The sequence below is a fragment of the Sciurus vulgaris genome, assembly GCF_902686455.1.
Source record: "Sciurus vulgaris genome assembly, chromosome: 9".
NCBI classification, from domain to species: Eukaryota; Metazoa; Chordata; class Mammalia; order Rodentia; family Sciuridae; genus Sciurus; species Sciurus vulgaris.
Window position 1 is genome coordinate 93,304,863 of NC_136469.1, and position 21,295 is coordinate 93,326,157.

General features: G+C 35.4%; 1 protein-coding gene across 10 annotated transcripts in view; it reads left to right on the forward strand.

Annotated features, from left to right (window-relative positions):
- The first annotated feature begins 1,457 nt into the window (after positions 1-1,457).
- The window catches only part of EPHA5 (EPH receptor A5), a 337,472-nt gene continuing 317,634 nt past the window's right edge, over positions 1,458-21,295 (forward strand). For all 10 annotated transcript variants that reach the window (XM_079152970.1, XM_079152972.1, XM_079152971.1 and 7 more), the window contains exon 1: positions 1,458-2,394. In XM_079152970.1, coding sequence (XP_079009096.1) covers positions 2,211-2,394 — 184 coding nt within the window. In that variant the 5' untranslated portion in view covers positions 1,458-2,210. The remainder of the gene's footprint in view (positions 2,395-21,295) is intronic.

Here is a 21,295-nt window from a genome sequence, read left to right on the forward strand (position 1 = left end):
TTACATTTTGACTTGTCTTCAAATAGAAACATAAATTTTAACTTTCCATCTCACTGTGAAGCTTTTAGCCAAACTGAAAGACTGATTTGTTGCCATTCCTTTAAATTTGTTTCATGTATTTGAAGCACATTATAATAGAATGAAGCTGATTTCAGACTTCTGGTGCCAAAATATTTTGGGGAAAAAAAATCAAAGATGAGCTTTCACCTCTTTACAAAATTGCCTAACTGTTGCTTTATTCTTTCATCTTTATTGCAAATATTTAATTAAAAAATTGTCATTATCTAAAGATTGTGATAGATTTATTGTGAAGGCAAACATTAGTCTAGATAAGTCAAAGCTGGTTAGCAGGTTCATCTTTATTAAGTGGAATGCAAGCCCAATCTTGACAGTAGTTACTAGACCCCAAATTAAATGAGATACCTTTCTTCTAAAATCACATTTTTTTGTGTGTGTGGATGCTTTTTTATTTGCAGTTTTTTTCTTAAAAATACCAGTATACTAAAATTGCCCTTCAGAAGTATCTATTTCAAAGAATGTATGCATAAATTGATAGAAAATATTAAAGCAAAGCAAGACTTAATGGAGGTGAAGCACAGAATGTTGTCTTAAACTGTTTTTCTCCTGGTTATTTGTAAACCTCTCAATGTAAGAGAACACAAGCAATTAAAATAATTAACCCCTGAAATTATCTGACCCATGCTAATGTCACTGGAATTAATTGCATACATTTGCACATTATATACTGTCTAAAATACTTAAACATTCTATTAATTAAATAAATGAATTAAATCACGACATCTTAAAAGTACTTGACACAGTACAAATCTCACTTCCCAAATTCTTTAACTCCCTGAAATATCAGATCTACAGCCTCTATATTTAGATATTCTGCAATTTACTTCTGAAGAAAATGTTCCCTAATTCTCTTTTTCAAGCCGCTAAACTATGGGAAGGACAGAAAGGGTCAATAGCAGAGAGCGATATGGTTGTTTAAGAAACTAGCCACGGACCAGAAGAGCCTGCGAATGCGCGGCTATGTGACGACAAGGTTGTTGATGCCACAAGCCTGTGAGGGGCAGCAGGCAATATGCCAAACCAAGGGACCCGCATCTCCAAGGGCTGCCGGCTGAGCTAGGGCTGACTCCCCTTCCGCCTCCCGGGATCTCCGGTCTTCGCAGGCGTCGTCAGGAGGATTCGTTGCCCTAATTATCTGGGGAGGAAGACGCGCCTTTCCCGGAGACCGCTAGGCAACACTCACCACGGCAGCCTGCAGATTACTTCCCTCCGTGGGTGTGTGACTTCGTCTAAGCAACTCACACTTACAGTAGATTCTCACTGGCGAGGCTGCGAGCACAGAGGGGCGGGGGAGCTGGGAAGAGGAGGAGGGAAGGAGGGTGGGAGGCGCAGAGCAGGGAGGCAGAGGAGACGCCGGAGCTCCAGACACAGCAGGAGCGCGCCGTGGCGGTGCAGTTTCAAGCTCGCCTTCGCAGCCGCGCACACACCGCCTCCTCGCTGAGCAGCGGGAACCGCAGCAGCTCCGTGCAGCCGCAGCCCAGCTCCGCGCTCCTGTCCGCTCACTGCCGTCAGTACCGCCCCTCGTCAGCACTCAGCCCGCAGCTATTTCCTTCTGCCAGCCTCTTTGAACTCTCCGGATCTTTGCCTTTGCTAGCCTCTCTCTCTCTCTCTCTCTTTTTCTTTCCCTCACCCCATATTTTCTCAACTCCTCTCTCATTATCCTTTACCACCCTGCTTTTCTGTCCTCTTTTTTATTGGAAATTTCATCTTGACTTCAGATGATTTGCTCTCTCCTTACCCTCGTCAATTTCAGCACTGAAGACTGAAAAGGAGCCTTTACCTTTTCCCCCAGTGGCGTTTAAAATTCGCAATTCTTCAAAAGTCTTAAGAGGCAAAGGGACAGGACGCAGGACCCTCTCGGCACCCTTGATTGAGCCCAGTCAAGAACAGTACTAGCAATCAGAACTAGTATTTCATTGAATCCCACTGAAGGGGAGGGCGAAAGGAGCCAGAAGCAAACTTCAGCCGTCTCCGCGGATCTGTGGTTCCCGCATTTAGAGGACCCGCGTGCCAGAAGGCGTAGGAACCCACGGGAGACGAGGAGGAGCCCCGAGTCTCCTTCTCCCATTTCTCAAGGCCAGAGCTGTGGACTGAAGTGTGCGGGACAACAGCGCAGAAGAGGGTAGGAGAAGATGCGGGGCTCCCGGCCCCGGGGTGCGGGACGCCGAAGGCCCCCGGGCGGCTGCAGCGGCGGCACCCTCCGCACCCCTGCGTCTCTGGCCGGCTGTTACTCCGCACCTCGCAGGGCCCCACTCTGGACGTGCCTTCTCCTGTGCGCGGCGCTTCGGACCCTCCTGGCCAGCCCCAGCAACGAAGGTAGGGACATGGGGGTGGGGACCGCAGCCACCTGGGGTGGAGGGGTGAGGCGGGGCCTGGGGGAGCGGGTCACCGCACTGTAGAAGCTGCTGCCGCGGTCTAAATCTTTCTCCTCTTGTCGAATTTTATTTGTCGTCCGGCTTCGTTGGCCTTTTCGTTCCTTCTCCACTGTCTTTGATCGCATTGTTTGACATTAGCTGCCGAGTGCCTGGGAGGAACCTGACTGGACCGAGGCTGATTGGGGGCTGGGAAGTTGAAAGCCAGGAGGAAAGAGGGGTCTGAGACCCGCGCTGGGAGGTTGGGTGCGGCTAGATCTCAGGGCGCCTGGAGAAGTGACATTTCGGGTTCAGTGAGGAAAGCAACGACAAGGATCTCAGAACAGGTGGAGCTTTTAGAAACCGTTATTTGATGTTGGTGAAGGGAAACGTTGTGGGGATGGCTTTTGCTTTTAATTTGGGGGAAAGTGCCTGCTGGGAGCTGTTATTTAGGGCATTACCAGCTGCTATTCTGGGGTGGGTGGCAAGAGCTTTTATTTTTCGAGGGAGGAGAATGGCAAAGGACAAAAGGCACCCCCCGCTTTGGAGCGCCCTTCTCTTTGGGAGGTGTTCTCGCTGTCATACTCAAGAGAAGGTAGAAGAAGGCGGGAAGGTGGCATGCCGCGGCAGGAGAAGGGGAGAGGAGTGTAGCTGCTAGGAAGTTGCTTCTGGAACACACCGTGGCTTATCTCGTAGGAAGAAAAAGACTTGCTTCAGAAGCATGGGGTCCTGGAGTGCACGGGGTCCTACCCCCATTTCTGCTCTCGGGACCATAAGATTGTCCGCGCCTTCCTCTCAGAGAGTAAAGCCAGGCGCGGAAGCAACACCTGTGTCGCTCTGGATGCTCCTGGAGCAGTGCTCAGCCCACCCAGTTCCAGTCTTTTCACCCTCAACCCTCCGCCCTCTTGTCGCCTCCAACTGGGCTCGCTCCTCTTTCACACAAGTACTGCGCTCGGGTCTCAGCTCAAGGGCGCATTCCGCGCGATTCCGGGTGTGAGGGTGTCGAGAACAGGGAGCATCTCAGATCTGGATCACGGTTACCAGGAGCGGCCATCGCGTAAATTTAAAAATAAATAAATAAATAAATAAATAAAATAAAATAAAATAAAAATATCCTGTGCCTTCTTTGGAATGCTGGGGTTTCGGTTTAGAGCTGTGGATGTGAAGTATGAGGCGTAGAACCTTAAAGAAATTCCTTCCACTCCTGGGTCAGAAGCTGGACCAGAAAGATGAAGCAGCAGCCGCGGAGTCGTGTGTGTCCTCGTGATTTGCACGGGTTCATTCTTGGCTGTAGGAGAACGCGCTGAACTGGTATCGGAGTGCTACCAGCTTCCAAAGAACACAGCGAGTGCGTGCTAGATCGAGACTCCCACCCCCCACCCCATGACAGAAGTCTCCTCAACCCTAAACTTAGTTTTTAAAAAAGATGATCAAAGGAGTATGTATATCCACCAATAGATATCAATACATACATGTAATCTCCCATGAGTAAGCCAAGCAATATGTATTTTCCCTTCCCGATAAAGTTGAAAAAGTGTTTTCTGAAGTCATAGACTTTTTATTAACATCTTATTCTAGATTCATTTGGCTAAAAGTACCAAGAATTCTAACAGGGTTACCGGTCCTTTTGTAACTGTCTTATTCCACGAAAAGGAGCATCCTGGTTAGACCTAAAAGAGATTCAACCTTTGGTTTTCCCATTTTAATTTCAAGTCTTTTTCGGCAAGTGTGTTGGGGGAGGGGAATTGAGGTAGAGGGGGTGGTCACTGTTAGAAAACAGAAAGGAGTGAATTCTCAGGAAAAGTGATGCTGAGTGGGATCCAGGATTCAAATTATGGGGAGAGGAAAATCAGGCAGAAGGAAAAGGAAGGAAGCAAGAAGCAGCACCAGTTTCCTAAGGTGGTGGAATCTCGTGCAATGGAAACTGACTTACGTTAAATTTCATGTCCACAGGTTGTAGTCTTACCAAACTAATAGGACACACAGCAAACTTGAACTACAGTGAGATAGGGTTGGAGAGAGTCTATCCAAATCTAAGCGGTACTTTACCATCCAGTGCTCTAAGGACACCTAGAATAAAGTGTGCTGTTTGGGACACATTTTGTGACATATACATAATTAAAAATAAAATCTTATCACTATCTATGGCTTTATCTAATTTATCCCATCTTTGCCAGTTTTTCATCATTTCTTTAGTATCATCTCACACCTTTATTTCAGTTCTGTGAAATCCAGTCTTCTCTTTTGGTTCTCTATGTTAGTGTTATTATAAATACAGTAGTAAGATGTATTAAAATATTTGTAGCAGCAGACTGCTTGTTTTATTTAATTAGTGATTTAGATTAGAGTTTTCAGTTTGTTTTTGTTTCAGGATGAACTTTGAAAGGCCAAGGAAAGAAAGAATTGATGTGCACCCTAAATTCATTAATAACTTACTCTCATACAATTTGTTCTTACAACCTAATAGAGATGTTTAGTGATTTCAAAAACTGTTGTGTTTGAGTATATTATGTATGAGTATATATATATATATAAACATATAAATGTATGAGTATTTTTTAAAGATTTCATCATTTAAAAATCATGTTTCAAGGTGGAAAGAAATGCGAGTTTACATTCACAATTGATATTTCTGCCATTATTAGAATTTAACTTCGATAGACATAAATAAGCAGTCTTGGATAGAAAAAGCCAAGCTTGTATCTAGAATCTTGGATCTATAATATTTATAATAATTAAATTTATTAAGTAAATATTAATTATTTATTTAATTTAGAATTTAATTTATCAATTTAAATAAATTCATTAAATTTATTTATTTACAATGTGTTGATTAGCATACAATAGGAGGAAAATCTATTCATTAGCCCAAATTCTAAGCAGTTTACGAGGTAATTATAGCTTTAGTTGTCTTTTTTACATAGGTATAAGTTACAAGTGGAAGAAATCTTCAATCTGTAGTACGATATAAAAACTTTTTATCATAAAATAGTTCAGAGACATATTTACTTGCCTCAGATTGTGATCAACAAGGACACCAGTAGCAAGTGTATGAACCAGAAAATGATAATAAATTTGATAGGTAACGGGGGAAGTCCATAGTTATCAATTTTTGGAGGTGGCCCTGAACTTATTCAGTAACTGCCATTTTTTGCTGTCTGGAGATATATTTGTAAACAAGCATTATTTGACAAGTGCTTTTCTCAGCAGGGATTCTTGGCCAATTACTGCTGAACAGCTCTGCATTGAAAATGATTCACCCGCAGTGAATCAAGCTTAATTCATTGAAGCTACAGTCAGTAATGTCCCAGTAAAGTGCTTCTGACAGTTGTCAGCAGTTTGTATTTGAAAAGTCCAGTGTCTTGTCTCCAAATGTTTTGTATGTTTGAGGAAGTGGGATAGAGGTGTTCTGGGAAAAGAAACCCATATGGAGGCGGGAGGCTAACCTGCTTGAGAGACAATCAGAAAATTGTAAATGTTTTCACTGGAAAGAGACAGGAGGAAAAGTTTGTTTTGGACTCTTTCTTGGTTTATAATAGGACCAGGCCCATAAAACAGATTGTAGGACATAATAGATTTGTAAAACTAAATGGCTTTATTTTGTGGCCTTGTCCTTCTGTTGTAATTCATTTCTTTTTAGATAAACCGGCAGGACCCCACAGAAAAAGGACAGTAAAATCACTCCCTCACCAGGACACTACTGAACAAGAAAAGAGAGCCATTACCCCTATTTGAATCATAGATTGTTGGAACCAGAAGGGACCATGAAAAGTTTGGGCTTTTCACTTAATAAACCATGAAAAGGAGGAGAGGGGGAGGCTGGGTCTTGACATTTTAAGCTCTTTCTTAGAGGTCAGAGTGACAGGTAAGAGGATTTCATTTCTTCATATAAAAGAGAAGAGGGTACACAATTCCTGAATTTACAATGGGGATTTCTTCTTGACTGGAAATTTCCTTGTAATTTTATCACCTGTAAAGACTATTAATTCTTTATTCTAATTTACATAGGATATAGTTGGATGGGAAAAGAGTTCACTTTCTAATATTTAGAAATGCACTATTGAACATTTTTACTTTATTACTACGCTCTACAAAATGTAACCATCTACAGCATGTGGTATCTTTACATACATATCAAAATAAACCATGGAGGTAATTATAGATAAACATTCCCAACTTATTCAATTAAATATTTTATTTGGTATTACCCACTGTTGAGGAAATGAATGTGCTTTTTGTTATTTCCACTACACTTTTGCTGTTTGACTGTACCACTTGAATGTCCTTTGTTTGGAGGGCATTTTATGTATTTGAAGCTTGAGTAGCTAAACAATTTCTCTCATTTGGAAAAAACTCTACTTTTGTCTGTAAAAATAGAGAGTATAATGTTCATAAGTATATTAACTATAACTCTTTTTCCTTTTATGAGTCAAATTTAATGTTCTGTTCTGAAAAAGAAAAAATATGCTGTTTATTTTTGAAGAAATAATTACTTCTACAAGCATAATTTTTTATACATTATCTTTTCAGTTTAAATTAGCAGATATATTATACTTTATTAGTGAATAGTTTGAATTTAAGTTAGTCAAGGTATTTAATTATTTGGAAATTGTTACATAATTTTTGATAGTCCTAAAATAGGCTTACAATGATTTTCATGAAGCATGAGAATTAACTGAATATCAGACTGAACATCAGAGTATAAATACCAAACTTATTAATAAAATTTGATCGCAGTATTACCTTTACTTTGTCTTTTCAGAAAGTGTGAATTATGGTTATAAAAGTAGTATGAGAGTTAAAAATGTAAATTGTTACCTTTGAAACTCAGAATGATTTTTACTGATCTAAACATGTCTAGTGAGTATATCTATCTCAGTAGGGGTAGAAGGGCTCCTACTGATATGGTCTACTAGGTATATACATATTTAGTTATTTCTTTCAAAATTTATACAATCAAGAGGATAGAATTTCTTGAAAGGAGTTATTCTAGTCTGTTTTATTCATACACACATTTAATGGATAGTTAATTTATATTAAAAAATATACCATATGTTCTATCCCAGTCTAATGTAATTAAATATAGTAAACATTTATACCAATTATGGATATATATAAAGGTAGGTTATAAAAAGAAAGATAAATTCTAAAGGCTTTGTAAACACAGATTGAAGTGGTTCATATTTTTTGAAGAAGATTAATGATACCTTTAACATAACCAATAAAATGTGCTTATTCACTGAGATGCATTAAACAAAATTAATAAATAATGGGAGATTTTCTGATGTATTCATAATAATTTTTAAAATACTATATAGCTTTAGTGCTGTAAGAAACAATCTTTAAAGTACTATATATCATTAGTGCTTTTAGAAAACTGGAATTTTTGACAGTTATTTGCTGTGACCATTTTTTCTGAATTATTGTTTTTATTGAACATGTTTATTTCAAAACACAAATTTTCTGTGTTTAAGTTTTTTTTAATTTTAAATTTCCAAAACAACACAAAATATAAGTACTTAGGAGAATCTCCCTTTACTTTGCATTTACTTTTCTCTTTTTAGTTTTTGATTTTCTAGACATTCACTTACTCAGAGTTAATGATGTACATTTAAAAATTGTGAAGAAACCAAAATGAATTGCAGGTCTAGAGGTGTAGCTAAGTGACATAGTATTTGCCTAGTATGTCCTGAGTTCAATCCCTTCCCAATACAGCCCCCTCCAAAAAAAGAGAGATTACAGTGTAAGCATTTTAAGTATAAATTTTGAGTAAGTGCTCACTTTAGATAATTAATTTATTAACATAAACAAAGTATCATTTTAATGAAGAATTTTTTTTCTCAAAAAATACAGTAGCATTTACTGATGTCATAAATAATATAGTGAAATAGCTATGGTGCAAATCAAGTTGCAAATGGTATAGGTATTCTTCAATAATAACACTTCACTGGAATTTGCTTCTTTCTTTTGAGACCAGAGATTTCACATATAAAGAATTTATTAATCCCAGCCATTCTTACACATAAGATAGAAGATATGGCTCCAGTTTAACATTTTTATTTTAAGTACCAGGGATTAAACTCAGGGACACTCAGCCACTGAGGCACATTCTCAGCCTAACTTTGTATTTTATTTAGAGACAGGGTCTCATTGAGTTGGTGAGTGCCTTCACAGGTATAAGCCATTGTACCTGACTAACATTCATATTTTAATAACAGAAACAAACGGTTTAAAACATAATTCTGATTGATGAATTTTGTGAAAAATAAAGATTTTAAATTCACATTTAACTTATTTCACTATCATCTTAAAAAATTCTTACCTGTATAATCTTTTAGTATAAAAATTTAAGTTAATAACAAGTGCTATAAGAGACAAACAATTTTCATGATTTCTGGTAAAATGTTTAGGAAATTGCAGTCTTGCTTTTTTTTTCTCCCCTAAAACTCAAAATTTTCATCTAGTATGCCTAATGAGACTCCTAGGTGTAAAAAGTCATAAAATGAAACAGTAATTTAGTAGGTTGGAGTTTTGTAGATTTAAAAAACTGTGGTTTAGTATGATGGCATTTATTAACTTCCATTTAATGTTAGTTTTACTTTTTGAAGTGATTTTTTATGTTTTGTAATGTAAAGAAATCATAAAGAATAATGCCTACTGTTTAAAAATGGCATGAATTGGGCCTTTGGAGTACAATTTGTTGTATTACATTTAAAGAAAACCTAGTAAGTTCTGTTTATAATTAAACTTTTCTGTAGCTCTTCTTTTCCTACAGGGTCCACAGCCTTTAGGTCCCTTATCACTCTATGAGTTACTTTGATATTATTTAAATTAATCCTTAATGAGACAGTGTACAGAAATTTTTTGAATTAAAATAGTATACAGGTCATACCTCTTTTGTCTGTGTCTCCCAGTGACTCAGTATCCATGACTTTAACTATCATGCACTTCTTAAGCATAGTTTGATAGCTTGGCTAGGCTGTGGGTATGTGCCCATGGATGTGTTGGGGGTATGTGGAAGGGATGTGGTGAGGCTGGAGAAAAGGTTGGGAGGGGTGTCAATGTAGTATCATCTCAAACTAAATATAAATCAGTATTTGGCTTTTTTTCCCTCTCTTATATAAAGAAAATACTACACCTACACACAAATACACACACGCATATGCACATTTTAATTTTATATCAGCTTTGTTATAACTCTGAACATACAAACTACAAAACAAAACAGAACAAACAAATAAGAAACACTTTTTTGTTAAAATTGTTTCAGATATTTAGGTTTTATTCATCTATTTATTTTTTTATAATGGTGCTTTACAGGTGTATGTAAAGGTAGAATTTATTGTGGTATATTCATATAATTCTGTCAGATTAATTCTCTACTTCCTCCCTTTTTCTATTCCTTCTCCCTCCTCCTGAAACTCCTTCTTCTACTGATCTGTCTTCTATTTTCTTGAGATCTGCCTCCCTCCTTTTTTTCTCTTACTTTGCTCTAGTTTTCAATAAATGCTTAGAACCAAACAGAAATTTCTTCTTTTTTTTTTTTTTTTGTAAGATCTGTTTTGTTGAGACATGCCAAACACTTGTGGCATTAGACACCCCATGAATTAAATAATTGGGATTAAAGTGTCTGTAATAATTCTAATTATGTTTCAGTTGCTGGACTATTGTCCAGGTCATCTTCTCCATCCATCAAGTTTGTCTCCAGTTCTAAATAAACTGGACCTATGACTCTAAGTAAATAATTCTGGTTTAAAAAAAAAAAAAAAAACCCAAGAGCCAAAACCTGAGGGTTGAAATATTTTGCATATGCTTTGTGAGAAAATGTTCCTACTTAGAAACATGTTTCAGGCTAAGTATTGGAAGGTTTAGGGAAAATACAGTCTGTTCTTTTACTCAAAGATGGGTAATGTCTTTTTTCTCTTATAATTTCACACTCATTTTTTCATCTGTCACATCTCTCTCTAATTTCTTCCTTCCCGACAAAGGCAGCATAAGAGGGTAAAGAGCCTATCCCTGATATGTTCCAACATCCCACAGGAAACTGATTTCAAATAGGTGTTAATATATATTCTTTTTTTTTTTTTTGTAAGTAAATTGGGGACCTTGTCTCTAAAAGCAAAGAATAGAAAGTATCCAACTCAATAATACATTTTTGTTTAATCAGAAATACAAAAGTTTAAGATGTCTCTATCAGCTTTGCCTCTTCTTAAAAGATTCACCAATTTACTTTGGACTGGCTGAACCTTCCTGATCCAGGATGCTTGTTAATGTCTTTTCTATGGAAAGACAAACTCAGCAGGTAGATCTGGCTGGCACCAGCAAAGCCCAGCAGTCCCCAGCAGGAGCTGCTCTGTGAGCCAAGTTTAGCTTTCACTCAAAGCCCTTCCCTCCTGTATTAGCTGGAAAGGTGAGGCCAACTGCCTGGTACTGTGCAAGATGACAGTAGACTCTCATCTCACTCAAGGGGTTCACTCTAAGCAGTGTAGTAATGCATAATGAGTTTCTTAGAAAAGTGTACAGCCAGCCTTCTGGGGTAGGGAATACTTGAAAACTGCTGTGTCCAAAGGATCTTAGCTGTGTCTAGTCTCTAACCACCATATTTGATTTCTCTTTAAGGAAGGGAGGGATAAGAACAGCAATAAAACTAAAGAACTTTCTTGAATATGCAGATTTGGAAAAACTGGTTTTGAATTAAACCTCTGAAACACAGTAGGGAAAAAAATTAGGCGCTATAAAATCATAGAAAAATCAGAAAAACAAATAAAACTTTGGTTTTGGAATCCCAAAACAAAAATTTTGTTTTTATTTATGCTAGTCTCCATCACTTACCAACTTTAAATTCTCTGGACATGCATCAATTTTTTTAATCCAATTAATTTATCTGTAATATGCTAATAATGATACTACCTATAACTGTTGTGGAAAACAAATGGAATGAAACAATTTTCTAATTGGTAGAGTTCTGCATCAACCTAAGTTGTATAGAGGCAGAGGAAGCCTAAAAGGAAAATGGATTAAATGCTCTGAATAGCCCATGTATGTTAATTCTTTGTTTACTGGGTAAAGATAAAGGTAAAAGCTTACATTATTTGATGTAATTTCCTTAAAACATAAAGGAATATCTTGCTTTTGCAAATACAGCAGAAACACGGGTCCATGAACACTTTGCTAATGCCTTAGTGACATGGGGAAGTGGCCCATGTTATTGAGAGCCCTGTGGCTTAATTTTAATTAACCTCAGAGTAAGGCTGCCTCTTGTGGATGTGCCTGAGAATTAAGAGATGCAAAGACCAGGAAATCAGCTCTGCCATGTCTTTGGTGTATGGTCTTGACCTATCCACTCGTATTGCACATAGTTCAAGTGGAGATGTTAAAGTACTTATGAAGTGGCTATGAAAAATATAGCTAATATATTAATATATTTATTAATATATTTATATTATATTATATAATTAATAGCTAATATATAATATAATAATTTTACATAGGTTACCCTGTAAAATTCCTAGAACTACATGTATACACAACAACTCTGAGTCCCTGTTTTTTTCTTTCTACTACATGTGGGGTATTTGAGCCATGATTTTACAGTCACAGGTCATCCATCTTCCTTGAACTGGATATTTAATAGGAATGTGGGCCAGGAAAACAATTTCACAAAGGGAATTGTAGAGTAAAACAAGATAAAAAGCAATTATATGACATTGTCCTAATATTCTGTTTTTCCTATTATTTAATGTTGAATATTGGAATTTGACTAGGAAACCAAGGAGAAATTATCAGTATCAGGATCATGGATTGAAAATGTGACACTTAACCTCATTTTTCCCCCAGGAAGATGGAGGTACATGTTTTTGATTAGTCATAGAACATATCAAGAGATAAAATCAAGTATTTAGGATAGTAAGTCTTAGTATAGTATTAGTTTTACCTTAAAAATATATATGTATTATGTATGTGTATATATCATATATGTATAACACATACACATATGTATATAACATGTGTGTATGTTATATATGTGTATATATACATATTTTTAACAATTTATGTATAACAATGTATGTTATATATGCATAACATATATGATATACACATATACACATGCATGTATAATATGACTCGATATATAGAGAGAAAGTCATTAAAATGACCTGACAGATAATGCTAAAAATTGGAAAGTTGGGAGCCTTAAATTCTTAGAAATTTCCTGAAATAAATGTCTGACTCTATAACTTGACACCTCAGTTTTTGATTTGAAATATACAATTTACCAACCCATTCAGTGATATGTTGAGTTTAAAATATTACTTAGAAACATAATTGGGTTTTTATGCTTTTGGAGATATTTCAATTTTATTTTCTGAGGGCTTATCTTTTTCATGTGGATGGACAGAAACAGATATAAGGAAGTTTGAAATGCATTGTGTTCAGATTTGCTTGTAAAATGTTTAAGTTTATGTGCTCATGAAGGCACATAGTTTATGCCATAGTCTTATCTAATATTCATTACTGACTTACTGAGTACCAGGCATTGTTCTAAGTGTTTTACATATGTATTATCTTCCTGTAAAGGAGCCTAGGAAACAAGCATTATTACTGTTATTATCATTATTATCACCTTGTGTTTTATACATGAGAAAGTGAAGGCAGGGAATAGTTAAATAATTTGCCCAGTTGAAAGGTGGGGGAGGCCACATTCAAACCCAGGCAGTCTGACTCCAGTAATGCTTTTACCAACTCTTCTTCAAGGGGAGATTGTTGCCCTCCAGACTTCCATAGTCACTCTGACCTTTGTCCTCTGAAATAAAGGTTTAGTTCAAAGACAGTGAGATATACAGTAAAAGTATGTTCAAAAATTCATGTGGTGTTCTTCATAACTCTATTAAACACTGATTTGGCCCATTCTAGCATTTCCTCTCTTGGTTGTCTAGACCTCCGTTAGCACAAGGCCATATCTCTTCTCATACATTTCTTTCTTTCCATTTCAAGGCATATTTTCTTTACTACTTCATTTGTCATCTGTTATTTTAGTATATAAACAATTCAATTTCCAATTCCTAACCCAGAAATAGATTCTAGATCTAGATTTCATTACACAAAATTCCATTAAAGAAACTCTCTTCTCCAAACAGTGCAATCTACTGCTGATCACTACTCCTTGCTCTTTTAGGAAGAGAGGGGAGTTCTGAAAGTATATTTTCACTCTAATTTTGAAAAAACATATTTTTTCAGTCTGTACTACTTCTCATACCCATAGAGGGCACTATGGAAAATGTATTCAACTTTTTACTTCAAGCCAACCCCTGAGGTGTTTTATTGTTATGTAAAGGTTATGATAAACATTTTATAATCATTCTTACATAGTTTTTATTATGAAAGTACATGATTCCATTTGATTTTCATAAAAATATCTACAGGATAGACTAGAACAATTCATTGTTCTAAATGAAGGAACTGAAACAAGAAAGTTTGAGTTATTAAAAATCAGAAATTATATGAAAACCAGTCTTATTACTGTAGAATTACTACCACACTTGTGGAGGTAAACCTTGAGTGATCTAGAAAACCTCTCTTGTCTTTGTTTTCTCATCTTTAAAATAGGAATATTATTAAAATATAGTTTAGGATTGTAAAGATTAAGTGAGTTCACATCATTAAAGTACTTTGTAAAAGTTCTGGCATATAGCTAACAATGTATAAATGGTAAGTATTACCTGTACTAAAAAATGGTGTAGGTTGGCACTCTGACATTTAGCAAGATCTAATTTTCTGTATTAGTCAGTGAGTATTGTCTAATATTTATTGTAAATGGAAATACAAGAAAAGCACTTGACTTCAGTTCAGTAGCTGAGGAACTCTTATTAACTGCCTGGGTAAAACCTTCAATGGTCCTCCAGTGCCCTTAGGATAAAATCTAAACTCCTTGAGCCTGAGTACAAAGTTCTCAGTGATTTGCTTCTGGCTCACCTCTCCTGCAGGAAGTCTCCTGTGGTGGGGAACTGATCTCAGTGTGGATGGATTCTCTGAGTTCAGTTAGAAACACTCACTTTTTTCCTTTACCTGCATGGCTTAATCTTTCTGCCTAGGTGTATGTAGGTTTATTTTCCCATGTTTGTGTGCCTGTTTTTATACCAGATCTAGCTTATCACCCTGAGATGGAATTGTGTTTTAAATTATCTTTACATTTTTGATCGTTGATTTGCATAGAAATCCCTGTAAAAAGGAAACCTTAACCAGAGAAACAGTTCTTGCTTGAACCAAGAATTCACTGCTAAAAGAGATAGTATGATTTGCCAACCAAGGCAAGTTAATTCCAATGAAACTGGCAGTATAATATCTTCTTTTCCATTTATCAAATGCGTCAATTTAAAGAAAGCATTGCCTGTCTGTAAACTCACTAAGAACCAGCTCCAAAATTTAATTCTCCATATGGAACAACAGTGAAGTATGTTATACTTTATAAATTTATGCTTAATGAATGAATGGTATTAAGTAAATTCTCCAAGTGAATTTAAAGTTCCTACTTTTAACCATATTGCCTCATCTTGTAACTGTATTGCTGGACCTGATACAGCTTCTTTCCTACATCCATACTAATAGAGTTTAGAATTTCTGGTTTTATAAAGTCTCTTCTAAATGAGAAGTTGCCAGGTCAGAATTGTATGATTTGCCAACCAGGGCAAGTTAATATAAGAAATCTGTCAGTAGAATACTATGTTTTAGATTTATCAAAATCTTTTAGATTTAACAAAAGTATCACTGGGAATAAAGTTCTACTGGAATTAGCATGTCCCCAGAAAACAATCAGTGATATCTTGTGCCCACTGTCTTTTTAAAATTTTAAATCAACTACTGGTTTTCCCCTCCACTTTCTTAAGATAAACTCTCACAGAATTTATTTAACTTGAAACTTTATCAGCCAACATAAAAAAACATTTTTCTACTTTAAGCATGACTTAATTTTACTTACAGAAAAAAAATATAAAACATCTGTTTCTTAATGGTTTAAATTTCTTAGGAGTGGATAGATTTACTCTTTCATTTGTTCTAGATTTCCTGGATTATTTTCACTGTCACATACTTTATGAAGCACTTTAGATTTACAATGTGGTGGAATTCTTTATATTGCAGGGAAAATAACAGAAAAAGTGTGCCATCCACCATGTGAATAGAATGGCATTAAAACATAGATTTATATGAAAAAAAAAAAGTTTTTTCTTAAAGAACAGTTTTGTTTGTATCTGGTTAGTGTGTTTAATTAACTCTCCCTTTGGGGAAAAAAGTTTCATTGAATGTAAAATAACAGTAAATATACAAACAGTATCAGTGGGCTAATTTTGGACTACTCAGCTATAAGAATTCTTCGACCTGAACCTTTCCCTGGATAGGAGGGGTGAAAATGATAACTCTCATAAGACTTATCACATAAGACTTATCACATAAGCCTAAATTCTCACAACTCTTTGAGATTGACACTGTTTTTCCAGTACATTTGTAAAAAGTTCAGGAAATTATATCGAGTCACATGACACATAATGTGATGGGAATCAGGTATGGTATGATGCTGGAGATCTTGGCTATATCCATTCTGCTAGAGATTACTTTCATCTAAATGTGCTTAGCATTATGATTTTTATTTTATTTATGCATATTATCTTTCAAGGAAAGAATCATGTTTTATAAAAATCATATGCTTCAAAAGAAAATCAACTAACATAAGAATAAGATGTGCAATGAAACAAGGAAAACTCATATTAAGAAAATATCTATCATATATGCTAATGCAATTGAATAGAAAACTTTAGCATAAACTTTCAGTTTTATAACCCTCATTCCCTGCTAAATACCTGTCAATTCATCAGGAAACTGACTTTTTAAATTTGATTCTGGCATTTGAGTGAAGATGACTACAATAGTGTTTTGCTTGAGATAGCGAATGAATGATGTCATGAAAAAAATTATTTATTTTAAAATATGCAAAACTTATTTTCACCTGATGGAATCTTATATGTTGTGGAGAGCTTAGAATATAACATTATCAGTGGTTTTCAAACACCTTTTTTCTCCATGTAGCAGAAACTCTCAATGAAAAGTAGTAACTGTGGAAGCCCAATACCTAAAGCAGATAAGGAGAGAGTTTTTAGGCTTTCCTGACTCTGTCTGTGCCTTCTGCTTCCCTCCCTTTACTAGCTTGTGGATTCTGAGACTTTTCTTTAGAACTTCAGGGGCCTTTATGAGCTCAGTTTGAAAACCACACCGTGTTAAAATACAAAAGCAATGCTCTGTGGAAGATTAGTGTGATAGCATATTGACTTCTGGCTTTCTAAACATCTAGCTAAAAACAAATGATAAATATATCATATCTTGACCCTTCAAAACTTACTAAATCAAAATTTATTAAAACAATTTGTGTGGAAATATGTAATTTCAGAACCTGAGAATATGTAGGCATATCCTAGTTCTAATGTTGTCTAAGTCTAATTGAGTATAAGAATCACTTGGGTGAGTGATTGGGAGAAACTTTCTCAAATGCAATCTCCTAGGCTCCACCTAATATCCTGAGATTGGAGATTTTAAAGGGAGCCACTATATTTACAATTTTAGAAAGTACTGCAGATAACTCAAATGTGGATGATAGAAACACATTTAAAAAAACAAACAAAAATCAAGATTTTGTGTTAAGTCAGCTTTGCATCACTCTAACAAATATCTGAATAGTCAACTTATGAAGAGTAAAGGTACGTTTTGGCTCACAGCTTTGGAGACCACAGTTATGGCTGATTGACCTTGTTGCTTTGAGCCTGTGGGAAGGCAGTTGTAGCATGGTGGAGCAAGCCAGTCACTTCATGGCAAGAAAATGAAAGAGAGCAAGTGAAAGGGGTTGGAGTCCCACTGTTACCTTCAAGGTTATGCCCCAATGGCTTTAAGACTCCCACTTGGCCCCACCTCTAATGTTTCCACTACCTTCCCTTAGTGTCATGCTGGATACTCGGGCTTTAATACATGAACCTTTGAGAGACAAGTGTGTGTGTGTGTATGTGTGTGTGTGTATAAAATAAAGCTTATATATGACTAATACTCAGCAAATGATGTATAAATATTATTAATTTTTAAAGGAGAATATGAAAATATTCTAAGGCTAAAGGTGTATAGGTGATTCTCAGACTACACTATGTACAATAGAGAAATACAGGATGTTGGAGTTTATAAAAGTAAGTATCACTGTACAAAAGAAAAAAAAGCATTCTAAGTGTACTTTGAGATATAATCAATCATATAACACTGATTTCAAAACTGATCCTCAAGGTATATGCTTTGATTAATATTTCCTCACATAATTATACCCTAAGACAGTCTGGTTTGGAGGAAGGATATTGATAGATTATTTCATCGGTAATACAAATTTAAACAAGTAGTGGAGGGCCAAACAGTGGGAAGATTGAGTAACCAGCAAAATACTTCCTGTTTTATTCACTGATGTGTTCTGGGGCTTAGAAAAATTCTTGATGCTTAAATAGACACCCAATAAATATTTGTTGAATGAATGAAACTTCACTGGAGGTGTTGTGTTCCATAGCACTTGAACAAAATTTCCTTAGTTGTTTATATTGTATATTATATAGGATTATATTATGTTACATATAATAGAAAAACTACCCAAAAGTGACTTAAAAAGAGATTTAAAACATGTTTGAAAAAGACATTTGAGGATAGATGTATGCTGCCTTGTTCAGGAGCTTAATGATGTTAGGTTGAGAATCTTTGTGATTTTCTTGTTCTTGCTCTATTCTCATTGCCTATGGTTGCAAAAAAGCTGACAGATCTTTAAGTATCACATCTAATCCTGAACAAAAGAAGAAAGGAAAGAGAAGAGGCAAGAACCAGGTCAGGTGTGTCATTTCTTTAGTTAATACAACAAAACTTTCCCAGAAACTGGCGAGCAGATTTTTGCTTCTATCTCATTAGACAGAACTATGTACAGGTCCACTAGATTTGATGGAGGGTAAAATAATAGAAACATGGTTATTATCATTTGCAAAGGTCAGTCATGATTCATTGTGCATTGCCATTCCAACCACAAGTGAGATTCTGGTACTGAGGAAGGAGAATGGATGAGGATATCTCATAAGCACAAAACAGTATATACACACTATTAGATAAATGAGAGTATTTTTACTTTTATTATACTTTGTCACCTTTATTTTTTTCCTTTGTAACGTTTGTTAAGGGAAAAGTAGCCAATTATTAAAGTATATTTTAACCAAAAATAGATCATAGACATGAGGTTCAGTAAGTAAAAGTGATTACTCCTACATTGTTCTCATATTGTGTTAAAATGCATGAGTCATTGTATTTTAATAGACTGATAATATTTTCATAAAAATATTTTCTCACTATCTTGAATTCTGGTAGCTTTTTTTGAGATTAATGATTAGACCTGTTAGTAAAGTGCTCATAAGAGTCCCTAAAATTATCTGACTCAATATTTATTGTACATTGTTACTGCTTATCTCTGTATTGCTTTATATTTTGAATAGTTTTCAATGACAAAATATTATCCAAAGAGCCCATGTACTGTATTTTTCTATTTTAGGTAATAAAGAATTATTATGTAGGGTTTGCATCATAATTAAATTTTAACTAAACTGGAAGACTAACATAAAAAAATGACTAACATGAAAATAATAACTCAAAAAATTTGGGTTACTTTTCATTTTATAAAAAGGGCCACTGAATCATCCAGTCATTGCCTCATCTTTGGTAAATGCTATTACTTTAAAATACAGAAGATAAGTTTGTGGAAGCTTCTGTTTTAGTTCATATTCAGATCCAATAATCATTTATCCTACCCTCAAGGGGAAGCTAACTATTACCCAGATTGTTCTGAAGTTCAATATATTTCAATCAAGCATTACGGGTAATTAGGGACTGGGGTAAAGATTCATTTAAAACAAGGAATCAATTTTGGCACATTTTCCATTATATTTTAATAGCTTTTTGTTTGATATTTGACTTTTTAGGAGACAGTATGTTTGGACAAATAGATGCCCTACTTTGCCTCATTCATGTCCCTAGAGCATAAAGAATAGCAAAATCAAACAGTTAAGAAAAAGGAATTCATCATTACTTTCTTGTATACCTTTTTGCTTTCTGAAACTTGTACTTGCTGTTGAAAATGTGATAATAAATTGTGATTCCCCTATGAAAAACTAATGTCTGTTCTGCTTAGATTCATATATCTGAGGATTTCCATCTTATATACAATATGATTATAGCATTATGGTAGATGTTGGCTTCTGTAACATGCTATCTATAATTTACTAATTTAATAAAACTCATTGATAGAAGAGTTAATAGTTTCAAAGGAGTGAACCTTTGTATTCTGCAAGCCAGACATAAAAGTGTGATGTAGAAGCAAGTGTGATATAGAAGCAAGAGAAAGAGCTTTGGAGTCAGATTGACTTGGATTTAGATTCTAGCTAAGTACTTATTAGTTCTGGGACCTTGGGCCATTGGCCTATTTAACTTTTCTCAACTTCAATTTTCTTATCTGTAAAATGAGAAACATAACATACTAAAGGATCATTGTTAGGATTAAGGGACATAATATTAAAGTACAGATACATATAATTTTATTAGTCTCAATCACTGATGTTACATATATGAGATTTGAGGACTTCAAAGTAAAATCAATTCCTCAAGGCCCCAAGTTAGCAAAGCCAATGTCACAGGACTAATGAGCAGTATCTGTGGCATAAATTATATTCCAAGTTAGTTGTGAATAAGCACATTTATTTCAAGTGTTGAGCAATTATATTTTATTTTCCAAAGGAATAGTGTCATCTAATGGCTATATATGTGGTGGTGTGAACTAAGCAAGTATGGAGTCAGAATCTTTTGTGATGAAGATTTTTTAAATCTTCTTATGTCATCCTAATATTGACTTTTCTCTTTAGAATGAAAATAATTCATAAGATTTGAAAAGTTAGGTTACTATACCTAATAAGGTAGGCCCTGAAAACCATATGCTATTGCTCTTTTCATGCGATGTGTCCTATGAATGTAGCAGATTGCTTATTAGTCATAATTTAACTCAATGGATTTCTCCATTTTCTTTACCTAAACACTTTGTACAGACTAAGGGGTGGATACTAACACTGTACTTTTTGTTGCCTTTGGCTTCTCCCTAGTTTATGCTTTTAGAGTATATTCACGATTCAAAATCTTTAGTATACTTTTGTTTGTTTGTTTGTTTTTGTTTTTAAGACAGGGTCTTGCTGAGTAGCTGAGTTGTTCAGGGCCTTGCTGAGTTGCTGAGGTTGACTTTGAACTCAAAATCCTCCTGCTTCAGCCTTCTGAGCTACTGGAATTATAGGTGTGTGCCACTGGGCCTGGCTCGGTTGATTTTTTTTTTTCATTATAGATGTATGATTCTTGTTATGACTATTCTACTCCTTAATTTTTGAAGAGCAGTAACTAAACCTTCTATATGATGATATAAATATTTTGGAACAAAATAAAAAGATAGAGAAACGAACAGAGATGAAACTATTTTGAAACAAACAATTGAAGGCACTGGGTGTTCTCAGTAGTAAACAGTTAGGTGTAAAATTACAATCCAAAGGGTTAGAAAAATCTTCTCTTTTAGAAATCACTTGAAGATAAATAATCAGTTCAAGTAGCTTGTCATTGTGAATGTCATTGGAATTCTGTTAATAGAATTTTGAAGTTACCAAGACATGATGGAAGAAAACAGACTCTGGAATTAGAAAGATGAGTTTGTCTTCAAACTCTTGCCAACTTAGAAGTTATTTCCATTAGATTGACTTCATCTGCCCAGAACAGCTAGTCAGTTCTCC